The sequence below is a fragment of the Cyprinus carpio genome, chromosome B21 (genome assembly GCF_018340385.1).
Source record: "Cyprinus carpio isolate SPL01 chromosome B21, ASM1834038v1, whole genome shotgun sequence".
Classification (NCBI taxonomy): Eukaryota; Metazoa; Chordata; class Actinopteri; order Cypriniformes; family Cyprinidae; genus Cyprinus; species Cyprinus carpio.
Genome location: NC_056617.1, coordinates 6591117 through 6604428, shown reverse-complemented (window position 1 = coordinate 6604428; position 13312 = coordinate 6591117). Strand labels below are relative to the sequence as shown.

Genomic DNA, 13312 nt, shown 5'->3' with positions numbered 1-13312 from the left:
GAGCAGCAACTTAGAAGTTTATTGTGGCAAAAGTCACAGTTAATGGTTTTTAAATTAATCGTGTTATACATATAATATAATCTCTCCATACAGTATAAATTCTCCAGATGAAATATGAGCCAGTGTGTCTTCATCATGTTCTGCATGTCTTATCTTCTCTCCATGTAGTTTTGCACTGCCTGGTTGAACACAGCAAGGAAGAAGTCTGCGTCGTTTTTAGTTATGCACATAGGAGGCTTGATCCTGAAAGTCTGAAAAAGAACAGGTGAGATAGGGAAAAAACATTTGAGGAAAAAGTAGAAACACCAATGACTTGTACAAGAAGTACTGAGACACCCCTTCTTTAGAACAGATAAAGGCACTTCCAAAACTGTGACAACAATAATTCATGTATTTAAAAATTGTTTTTCCTCATCTGTTGCAACAGTTTTGGAAATGTCTAAAATGACGGTATTTGTACAAGTGACTGGTGTTTGGTGATGAGTTTTTGGCTCAAGGTCTGCATTTAAAGTCACACCAGAGGTGTTCAGCTGGGATTACTGTAGGTCTTGGCTTTCTGCAGACCAGCAAAGTTCTTCCACACTGACTGAATCAATCATTTCTTTTTGAATTTTACACCCAGAGGCATTTTCATGTTCGAATAAAAAAAGGTTTCTGTCCAAACTGTTGCTATAAAATTAGAAGCACACAATTCCCTAGAATATCATTATATGCTTAAATATTAAGATTTGTACTGATAGAAATTACTAAAGTAGTCAAGCCTGCTCATTAGAAGGGGGTGTCCCAATAATTTTGGCAATATAGTGTATATAAAATGTTCCCACTTTGACCTAAAAAAGCATTTAGTACAATTCTGCACAATACTGCATTTTATTTTACTAACATATAACAAAAAAGTAAATCAAAATATATTAAGTTTTTTTTTTTCAAATAAATTAAAAACGCATTTTATAAATATACAATTTGTGTGTGTGTGTGTATATATATTATATATATATATATATATTGTGTGTGTGTGTGATTTATGATTATGATCTTTAATTTTTTTTTTTCAATTAAAGGTTTTGTTTATCCTTTTTTAAACCAATATGAATTTAATGTAAAAATATAAAATGTTAATGTTAACAAAGTAAATAAAAAAAACAATAAAATAAATTATATATAATAAATGTATTTTTTGATACCTTTAGCATATATTTTACTGTAGTAATTTTTTTTTACTTAAACTTAAATATAAATTGAAGCTTAAAGTATATTCTGTACAGTTTTATATATACACATCTAATTGTTAATGTTAAAATACATTATAAAAAAAAAACTGAAAGGAACGGTTCCTTTAAGTGTACATTCAGTGTTTATTATGACTATTTCCATAAGTTCAGACAAGCAGAATACCTGAGGCATTGAGCGTCCATGCCACTACAAGACTGAAGTGAATCTCTGAAATACCTTTTCCATTGCACAACATCCCCACACCCCATACATTCGTATTCCACCTTTGCAAGAATCGCTTTACACGTGGCCTTCAAGATTCCCTCGCCTACCTGTCCATACAGCCCCCCTTTTCCAATCAGTACGCCCATGTCTTTAGTGTCCTCAAAGATCTCAGCCATGGCCTCAGGAGGGAGCGGGTCCCTGCTGGCCTACACATGGGTTTGAGAGAGACGGTCAGTGGGTTTTAAGAGAACAATTTCAGGTATGCTGTTGTGACAAACAAGCTTTGATTGAAAAATCAAGGGTTTTCAGTTCAGCCGAACTTATCCACACAGTGAAATGTGACTGAAGTTAGATTTTTGTGTCTGTCTCATTTTTCCAGAAACATCCTCAAAGAGTTTTCAGTATAAATAGCCACAGGCAAGTGAGGTTCAGTGGGTGTTTTTAGCTCAGGCAGAGAGTGGAGTGTGTTCTGGGAATGTTTGAACACGCTGTCTCATTGCTCTCTGCTCTAGTTAATGGCTAACAAGTCTTCTAGCTCATTTCCTGTGAGGAAAATGACATACACTCAACAACAAACACTCTTAACTAGTCCAGCTGGAGCTAAAGTATCTCCTACTCATGACTCCTCTCATACCTCAAGGTCAAGAAACGATGATTGCTCTGCAAATAAAGTTTAATGAGGTGGATGCACAATCACAAAGCTTGAGGATTTTCACAATGATTTCTGAACCGTGCAAAAGCCTGAGGTGTCATTGGACTTAATCTTCACAAAACAAGATGTATTTAGACGTTTAAAACTGAAGTGCATTTTTTTATGTTAAAATACTTTTATGCCAAGACTATTGGTTTTCCTGAAGTTGTGCTTTTTCCAGAAGAAAAGCTGCTGTGCTCCTTTATTGAAAAGATATAAGCAAGGTTACTGCACCTGATGAGAGGCAGTTTCCATCATTAAAGCTCTGCGCAGATGAACACGTGCACCGCCAGATGTCTTTGTGTATTCAAGGCATTAGTTTAGGTGAATCGAAATGTCATTACTCAGAGTGACACAATCCTTCAGCTGACAACTGAGTACACTTTGTTGCTTTTGTAAGGTGGAAAGATTGTACTTAAGGATTCTTACTGACATTTGGCAAAAATATAGGTTAGTTTCTATGGCAAATAAAATATTTATAGACTCATTTCAGTCAATGCTATTTAAGACCTTAAGATGTCATATCAAGATATGAATAAATGGTTTGTATTCTTACAAATAATTAATCCAAATTATGTTCAGCAGGTCATTATTTCCAGCATGGGATAAAAAAATAATTAGATATAGTTAGATATAGTAATACAGTATAGTCTAAACTTTATCTCACAATTCAGATTCCTTTTGCCTTTAATTTAAAAAAAAGTCAAAATTGCTAGATATAAACTAAATATTGCAAGATATAAACTCGCATTTGCAAAAAAAAGTCGTAATTTTTATTTCAAAAAAGTAAATATTGTGAGATGTAGACTCAGAATTGCAAGAAAAAAAGTAAAAAATGTGAGATGTAAAATCAGAATTGCAAAATAAGACATCGCACTTACCTTTTCTATTTTGAAGTGCAAACAAAAAAAATACAATTGTGAGATGCAAACTCAGAGTTTAGAGAAAAATGTTATAACTGTGAGCTGTAGATTTAAAATTATGAGAAAATGTCTGAATTGTGTGATCAAATTTCACAATTACCTTTTTAAATGTTTTTAACCTGTGACAGAAACAGGCTTCCATAGATCCTTAAAACACATATTTGTTGTGTTGGCTAATAATATCAATAGTATAATATGAATGAAAGTTACATACATTTAATGTATTTGAATGTTTGCTGCTTTCACCTTGTCTTTGACCATCTCCACCCCGATTTGAAGACCTTTTCCTCTCACGTCACCAATGATCTCGTACTTGTCCCTGAACTTGGCCAGTTCGGTCAAAAGGTACGTCCCCACTTCAGCACTGTCCTCCATCATCTCCTCCTCTATTGTCTTCTGAGGGCAATATACAACAACCATTTACAAACATAATTACAATTACTATTTATAAACAAATTATATATTATACTAGTATATATTATACTTTAAACTATATTAATAAACTAGCTAATATTAAGAGATAACACTCATCAACATTTTATTTATTCACTGTTGTTGATACCAGATATTCTTCTCATTTTATGTAGCACTGATCTTTTTATTTTAGTTACATTGTATGCTATTTTTTAATATTATTTATATTTTTAAACTAGTTTATGATGTATCTCACTTAGAGCAACATTTTATGTACCAATACTGATAGCAGATGTTTTATATTATTTTTTAACCATTGATCTTTTTATTTTTAATTAGATTTAATATTATTATTTAGATATTTTTAGTAGTTTATCATGTATTATCTTACAGTAACATTTTATTTACTATTGCTGGCATCACATATTTTATGTATATTTTTGTACAATTTTATTATCTCACAAACATATACTACTTTTGAATGTTATTGTTTATTTTTCTACTACTTTATAAATAATCACACTCAAAATGACAATTTATGCATTCACTATTGCTTATACTAAAGTAACTGCAGAACTGACAAGTAAAATGATCTTTACTTACATCTAACACTGATGAGGCGACTGCACAGGCTAATGGGTTTCCTCCAAATGTGTTGAAATGAACTCCCTTCCCAAATGACCTGGCAATCTCTGCAAAATACACACCTCTCATGATATCAGTGCAATCAATATGCATGCAACCCACTCACAAGGTGTTTTTTAGTGTGGTTTTATTTATTTGGCACACCTTTAAGCATTAGGTATGCTCATAATTTTAGACAAATGAATATACTCTGGTTTTACACTTTCTATTCACGCTTTGTGTCTCAGCTTCTCACAGGATGAAGAGCAAACAGCGAGAGCCAGAGGAACATAATTAGAGTGAAGGAAAAAAGCATTGGCAGTAAGTAGTGGCACTCCAGTATGCTTTCAGAGTTCAAGTATGTTCAATTCAATTAAATTCTAATTCAATACTTTGCCTAATGAACTGGCAAATTACAGACCCATTTCAAATCTTCCGTTTATGTCTAAAATTTTTGAAAAAGTTGTGTATGTTCAATTTTGCTCCTTCTTACAAAAAAAGAGAAGAGTACTCTATGGAGAATTTCAGGCCCCACCATAGCACAGAATCTGCACATGTTAAAATGACAAATGACTTGCTTCTTGCGCGTCAGACCAAGGCTGCATCTCATTGCTAGTTTTCCTGAATCTTAGTGCTGCGTTCGACACCATAAATCATGACATACTCATACATTGATTACAAATCTATACAGGTATTCAAGGGCAGGGTTTAAGATGGTTAAGATCCTACGTGTCCGATCGCTACCACTTTGTTTATTTAAACAGGGAGTCATCTCAACTATCACCAGTAAAGTATAGTGTGCCACAAGGATCTGTCCTTGGTCCTCTGCTATTTTCAGTATACATATTGCCCCTTGGTAATATTATTAGAAAATACGGGATTAGTTTCCACTGTTATGCTGATGATACTCAACTACATGTCTCAACAAGACCAGATGGAAATTTTAAATTATCTAAGATAACAGAGTGTGTTAAAAATGTAAAAGATTGAATGACCAATAATTATCTACTATTAAATTCGGATAAGAAAGATATATTACTTATTGGACCAAAACAGTACACAGAATCTATTGGATTACAATTTGCAACTAGATGGATGTACTGTTACTTCCTCTACAGTCAAAAATCTGGGTGTTATATTAGACAGCAACCTTGTCTTTTGAAAATCATATTTCCCATGTTACAAAAACAGCATTCTTCCATCCAAGAAACAATGCCAAGCTACGAAACATGTTACCTGTTTCTGATGCAGAAAAGCTAGTTCATGCATTCATGACCTCTAGACTGGACTATTGTAATGCACTGCTAGGTGGTTGTCCTGCATCAACAGAGCACTAGAGCTTTTCAATATGGAACACAAAATCACAAAGCACTGAGGTGAACACAACGGTAAGCCTATTAAAAGCAACATGAGAGAGATTTAAATTAAGATTTGTTGTTTATTTTGTTCTAAGAATATTGCATTTGAGTGCAATGCTGAAACTTGGATTCAAGCTCACCACTGGGTTCAGAGTGCTGATTAATTCCACTTCCCATTTGACCATTGTCTTCCTGCACAATCCCTCATTAAACTTTGAAGAGTAACACTCCGTGTGTGTACCACATTTAAAACAACTCCTAATCTAAGAATACACACTTATTCAGAAACTGAAAAAATATATTACAGAAACTGAAAAAATATATTACAAATCCACAGACAGCTTGAATAAGCAAGTCACACAATAAGTTCATCTGAGTTTGCCGGAATTTCACTCTAGCCTCACCTGCTGTGGTGACTACAGCCCCCATCGGGAAACCGTTCGCTATGCCCTTTGCCATGGTAACCATGTCTGGAAGGACATTATGTCCTTGGAAACCCCAAAAGTGGCTCCCTGTGCGGCCGAAACCAGTCTGGACCTAAAAGAACCAAAATTACCAACAAATTTGCAATAAATAATAACGTTATTCAGTAATCAAGCAAGTATTTGTATATAACAAAGCCTTAAATCAAACAAACAAACAAATAAACAAACAAAAATATTACCTCTATTTTTAAAAAAAAAATAAAAACATAAAATTACTAAAAATAACAAAGTTTTTAAAATCTCAACGTTAAAAAACATTATCTGAAAAAAAATAACTTTTTTTTTTAATAATAAAAATGTTAAATAACCACAAAAATTTCTTAAAATACAATTGGATACTCACTCATAATTATTTAAAAATTTTTTTAAATAAATCAGCAAGCATAAATTTACTATTAAATAATGCAGCAAGCCCAGTGTCATCACATGATCACAAAGGAACACAATGCGAATACATAATACACATGAAGTCACTGTTTTCACAAATTTGCGTTTTTAGTAGTTTACACAGAAATGATAACTGTACTATTTTCAAAAACACTTTAAAACCCCTCATTTACCTGCAACTGGGGCGGGGTTAAGCACAGGTGTTTCTGTTTACTTCACTAGAGTGATACACACTGTTTGTTTTTGAAAATTTGGGACTATCTGAAGCACCAACCCTGTGTTTTTGGCTTCACTGATGTACAGAATGGGATTTACAAGCAAATTCTTCAGACCTCATCTGCTATACAGATTCCTCCTTTCTCCCGAACAAGCTGGTAAGTGTCTTTCAGGTAGTTTTTTGGAAACTGAACAGCCCCACCAACACCCTGTAGAAAGATACAAATGATAATCATGATATACCTTGCCACATGTTAATATTTGAGAGCAATGAGTTTGTGTTTGTGGAATTTCTAGTCAGTGCTTGATATACAGTGCCTTGCGAAAGTATTCAAACCCCTTCATTTTTTTTTAATGTTTTATTATTTTGCAGCCTTATGTTAAACTGCTTTAAATTTTCACATCAATCTACACTCCATACACCATTATGACATAACAAATAACTTTTAAATAACTTAAATATCTTTGCAAATTTATTAAAGATAACAACAAATGATTCCATTACATAAGTATTCATACCCTTATCTGGGACAGTTGAAATTTAGCTTAGGAGCATTCATTTTGCTTGTAAATGTTACCACACTTTGAGTGAAGTTAACTTGTGGCAAATTCAATTGAATGGATATGATTTGGAAAGGCATGTATTAATAAAAGCTCTAACAGCTGAAAATGCATATTAGAGCAAAGACCAAGCCCTAAGGTAAAAAAAACTGCCTGTAGACCCCAGAGACAGGATTGCATCAAACCACACATCTGGGGAAGAGTTCAGAAAAAAATCTGCTGCATTGAAGGTTCACAGAAGCATGTAGTCTCCATTATACATAATGGAAGATGTCTGGAACATCCAGGACTCTTCCTAGAGCTGGCCTCCTGGCAAAACTGAGCAATTGATGGAGAATTAGTTTGAGTGGTGACCAAGAATCTGATGGTCACTCTAGTTGAGCTCCATGATCATATGTGGAGATAGGAGAAATCTACAGAAGGACAAACATCACTGCAACACTCTACCAATCTGTGCTTTATGCTGGTGTGGCCAGACTCAATCCTCTCCTCTGTGTAGACACATGAAAACACACTTGGAATTTGCAAAAAAACACCTAAAGGACTCTCAGACTCTGAGAAACAAAATTCTCTTGTCTGATGAACTTCAATTCCAAGCATTATGTTTGAAGGAAACCAGGCACTGCTCATCACTTGAAGAGTACCATCCCAAAAATAAAGTGTGCTGGAAACAGCCTCATGCTGTGGGGCTGTTTTTATGGTGTATAGAGTATAGATTGATATGGGGAAAAAAGTAATTTAAAGCAGTTTAACATAAGGCTGCAATATAAAACGTAAAAAAAATGAAAGGGGTTTGAATACTTTCGCAAGCACTGTAGATATATATATATATATATATATATATATATATATATATATATATATATATATATAATTCTGTATTCTGTATGACTCCCATTAACTGGACTGTGCTGGAATATACAATATAGAGCAATGTACTGACATTCTGCTGTGAAAATGGAAGTTATTTTCATTGATGTCCTTTTAGTAACTTCTGCCATCTATTAGCAAAGTTCTGGGTAATGGCTCTGATTGTGTTTGTCAGTGTTTGTTTCTATGACAACTGAAATCTACTCTAATCTCTTAGAAATATAAGTTCCAAAAAGGGTTTTCACAGTGATGCCATAAAATAGCCATTATAGGTTCCCCAAATAACCTTTCAGTGAACAGTTTTTAAAATAGCCAATTTTCTTTGTGTGAAGAACTTTCAGATCAATGGAAAAGTTCTTCATGGAACCTTAGAAAAAATAACTTTTATTTGTAAGAGTATATGGAGAACAATGCAGATCACTGTCAGACCCACTTTTGCGACAAAAAACAGTTTGAAGCATCTTAACTACAGCAGATTTAGTCCTGATCTTTTAGGGCACTCAGTTCATATTTTTTAATAGGATTTATGTTTAATCTATTTACATTCATACTTGAGTTTCAATGTCAGGTGTGGTATAATCAAACCTGGATGGGTTCTGCAAAGAAAGCAGCGATACGACTGGGAACGGTTGTTGCGAACATCTCATTGAGCTCTCTAATATACATGTCATTGGCCTGACAGTGACCTGAAAACAGAAAGAAACAGATTGATCTGTGATACCTAACATTTGTGCTAACAAGTAGATTTTTACATTTTCGGAAGAAAATGCTAGTGGTGCTTGTTTGTGCAAAAACTTGTGGGTGCCTGCTAAGATGTTAGAAGTGGATGTTCTTAGTAATGCAGCTCTACAAGAATCACTAATTATAGTGCAGAGTTAACAAGTTCTGATCATGTATTGTGTGGGTCTTTTTTAATATAGTTGCTGCTGTCAATGTTTGACCTGATGAGACAATCAGATCTTGTACTTTAAACACATTGCTCTGAGCTATTTTACTGGGAATAATTGATTATATGTGTATAATTTTCAAGAAGAAACAATTATTTTTTTCCCAGATTTTGGTACAGGTAGGCAAGGCAATTGTTTAAACATTTTTCCATGTGTTTAATATTTTTAACCCATGAAATTTCAAAAAGTTTGGGTTGGGCTGTATAATTTATAATAGAGTATTACCTTTATATAAAAACAGTAGAAGTCTATGGTATGCCCTCATTAAGCTTTGATAGTATGTGTGTGTGTGTGTGTGTGTGTGTGTGTTTGTACCTGGGGAGCAGCTGCATTCTCGGATGGTTTGAACTGGGGAGTCTCTACAGTGGCTTCCTCCCCAGAGGCCCCGGAACACATCCGGACACATGGTCTACAATGAACACAATCCACATAGGAAAAAAAATTACAAAAAATGAAAAAATTTATTAAAGCTGTGCAAGACAGATCCCACAACTCAAATGCATACAGTTATAAGACATGCTTTTCAAATATGAAAACACACTGTATTCCCAATGTAACATGCAAAATCTGTTTTATAATCAAAGATTATTTTTTTTTATTATTCTTTCATCATAAAATGTTAAAATGTTACGCTTAAACCTGGAAAAACTATTTGCAATTAAGAACAATAAACTTAATTCAAGATGCTTTTTTCATGCATAAGTACTAATATTGGTTCTTTTTAAAAAATATAATATAGTCTTTTTTGTTTTGGTGGGACAGGTGTTGTCTTACATATAAAGTTTAGGGTTGTTATTCATGCTTATGAGGACTGACAGTAATTTTGTTACTTTTGCATTAAACAACAAGATAGACATAGGTTATGATGTTTCCTCTTCTAATGCGATTTGTAGACTTGACCCTGAGGGATATTACATTATAAAGCAGGTAGCTGACAGAAGGAGAAATGTGTGGGTGTGAGACGTACATTATGGCAGCCCATAGAAGAGGGGATGGGATATTTGTAATCTGCGTTGGACGTCAGGCCTGTCGCCTGTGGACTGCCACCATGATACGAACCCCTGAGCACACAGACACAGATGATGTAGTGACAATCTATTACTGTTCAGGGATTCTTGATCTTTCAGCTTTCCCTAGAACTCGCCATATTCCATTTGTTCAAAAATTAGCAAATAAGGTCAATCACCTCAGTGTGATGACATCAAAGTTTCCTGTATAAAGCCGGGCCATTAGTACTGCGAGGTCATTAGCCTCCGAGCCACTGTTGGTAAAATAGACAACCTAGAACAGAAGACCATCATGATATTAATGCTACACCACAAAAGGCTATGTGCACAGTATTCAAATTTTCTGTATGCATAAAATTACCACTTGTTTGGGGTTGGTAATTTTTATTTTAATCTCTTGTGCTGCATTTATTTGATCTAAAATACAGCAAAACCATAATATTGTATTGTAAAATGTAAAATGTATTTTATTCCTTTGATGACAAAGCTGAATTTTCAGCATCATTCCTTCAGTCTTCAGTGTCACATGATCCTTCAGAAATCATTCTAATATTCAGATTTATTATCAATGTTTGTGCTGCTTCATGTTTTTTTTTTTTTTTTTTTTTTGGAAACTGATACTTTTTTCTGAATTCTTTTCTGAATAAAAAGTTAAAAAGAAAAACATTTATTTAAAATGAACATCTTTTCTAACAATATTAGTCTTTACTATCACTTTTTATCCATTTAACACATCCTTGCTGAATAAACGTATTCATTACTTTCAAAAAAAGAAAGAAAAAATGTACTGACCCCAAACTTTTGAACGGTAGTGTATATTGCAACACAATGAATAAATGCTGTTTTTTTATTTATATATTTTATATTCATAAAAGAATCCTGAAAAAAGTATCACAGGTTCCAAAAAAACATGAAGCAGCACAACTGTTTCCAACACTGATAATAAATCAGAATATTAGAATGATTTCTGAAGGATCATGTGACACTGAAGACTGGAGTAATGATGCTGAAAATTCAGCTTTGCATCACAGGAATAAATTACATTTTAAAGTATATTAAAATAGAAACTGTTATTTTACTGTTAGTTTTTTTCTGTATTTTTGATCAAATAAATACAGCTTTGATGAGCACAAGAAATGTTGGTAAAAAAAAATATAAAAAATCTTACTGATCCCAAACTTTTGAATGGTAGTGTATATACAGTATATGAATTATTTGGAAAATATTGAATTCATAATAATTTTCTTTTTTGTATCTTCTGTAACAGTCTCTTAATTTTGTGGCAATCTAATGAATTCCAACATTAGAAAGCACAATGAAATGTAATCATGTTAAATTCTGTATGACTACTTCTTACGATTAGGATTTTAATTATGATTTTATTTTTATATATAATTTTTTTTGTATATATCAGTAATTTTATATTTTAGCAATTGATATTTAACTTAGATTGTACTATACATAAACAAAACTATTTTTTAATACTTTTTTGCAGACAAAACGGCACCACCAGACCCCAGTTTGTAAGCCCCTGCAGTAGGCAAGAGTATGTTGTAATAAAATATATTCACAATGCATTACGCTCAACCTTCCCCTTTCAGCAATGGCAGTGGCTCCATCAATCATACAGTACCTTCAGCGGGTCTGGCAAAAGAGAGGCCAGTTTCTCTGCATACTCCTGCATTTGTGGATACACATAGATTGCTGTCGTGTGCCATAGACGCCTCAGTTGTTTCTCGGCTGTCTCTGTCACTTTCCTGCAACCATATTCAAACTTCTAATTAGATTTTAGAAATATTTAAATTTTGTAAACAAAAACAAACACAGCAGCACATGTAAGAGCTCTGGACAATAAAATGCTGGAACAAGTCCATAAGCATTAGTCTAATTACAGCTTAATCATTTACTGCAGTCCAAACTAACTGTAATGCACACATTCACAAAATAAACAAAAATGTTGCATGGTAACAAACTGAACCTTACGGGTTACAATGTCCTACACTAACAGTGGCGACCCCCGCAAACAAGTCCAGATAGCGTCTTCCATCCACATCCCACAGCCACTGCATGTAACCCTGGTTTATGAAGACTGGCTTCTTGTAGTATGTTACCTTCATAGTCATAGGGTTGCAGTTGTTTTTCCTTATGTGTAGTAAATGTTCTTTAGACATGCCCTAAAGGAAAAAATCATGCATGCTTAAAAATGATTTGATTTCTCTCTGATTATTATTATTATTATGAATGCCCTCAGATATAAACCTCTTACCTGATACGGCTCAGGTTTAAAGTCACATGGGGGAATCTGGGGCAGCACAGGTGGTGGGTGTTTCACGGCTGATTTTTGGCAAAGCACACCTGGGCAGAGGTACATTTAGTGCTTAGTAATCCATGGGTCACAATATTTCCTGCCAGCTCATATGCAAAGGGGATATTTTTATCTTTTAAGCTGCAGGAAAGCCCGGCTAACCTCCCAGTAGTAACCTTGCATGCCTTGGCACAGAAGATTTACAGTGCTGAAATAGGATAGGCATATTGAATCCATCCATCCATCATTATCATCATATTATTTGTATAGTATTAAGTAGTATGAGTATATTGTATAATATTTTTTACTATTATTTTTAAGTATTTAATGATAAATAGATAGATACTGATATGTATTCTATCTATCTATCTATCTATCTATGTAACAACTTTAAGCAGTAAGAATTTTATGATGTATCCAACTTCTAGATAGATAGATAGATAGATAGATAGATGGAATTGTTATAATATTGACAGGGCAGTCATTCGTCATTAAATACCATAGTATTGCTATGGTAATGTCCAAACATATTTATTTACATTTTTGTTATGATGAGAGGGCCGTTATGTGTTCGTCATTCGATGCTCAGGAGTCCGGACTACAGATTCGTTCGAGCCGAAATACGCAAACGCAATTCATATACTATATATTAAAAACTTTATATGTTCCGGTCACTTTAAAAGTGAGACAAACATTGCATTCTTACCGCAACCTTTGTGGAATTTCACACACGCATTCACTGAATTCCACAGGTCCGTTTTCCCGAGAAGAGACGGACCGTGTAGCCGAGAACAAACTTTCTGCATTGCTGATCTTGTAAGACAAATACTTCTGCAGCAAATCCAAAAAAATAAAGTGTGGAAAGCGGTGAATTCTACCCCAAAAGTGCTCGGGGAGGGGCCAGTTCAGCCAATGGTATGTAAGGGTAAAGTCTGTCTTGAGGCCAGCCTATGCTTGAGGCCTTTTACTGAAAAGTAATGTGCTTCACAGAGAGCAGAGCTATTAATTTGGGTTTTATTCACATCTTTATAAATGCTTATTGCTTTCTAAACTGCCAAATGTTCGAGCCACCTAGTGTATGAAATCT

General features: G+C 34.0%; 1 protein-coding gene across 1 annotated transcript; it reads right to left on the bottom strand.

Annotated features, from left to right (window-relative positions):
* Positions 1 to 95: 95 nt before the first annotated feature.
* Positions 96 to 13134, bottom strand: agxt2 (alanine--glyoxylate aminotransferase 2). Its single transcript, XM_042748516.1, has 14 exons — positions 12932 to 13134; positions 12187 to 12275; positions 11904 to 12094; positions 11554 to 11677; positions 10100 to 10194; positions 9881 to 9974; positions 9229 to 9322; positions 8552 to 8652; positions 6652 to 6744; positions 5852 to 5984; positions 4069 to 4157; positions 3298 to 3444; positions 1545 to 1643; positions 96 to 251 (listed from the first exon to the last, which is right to left on the bottom strand). Exons 1-14 carry the CDS (start codon positions 13029 to 13031, stop codon positions 150 to 152), a joined length of 1551 nt encoding a protein of 516 aa, XP_042604450.1. The 5' UTR covers positions 13032 to 13134; the 3' UTR covers positions 96 to 149.
* Between the last annotated feature and the right edge of the window lie 178 nt (positions 13135 to 13312).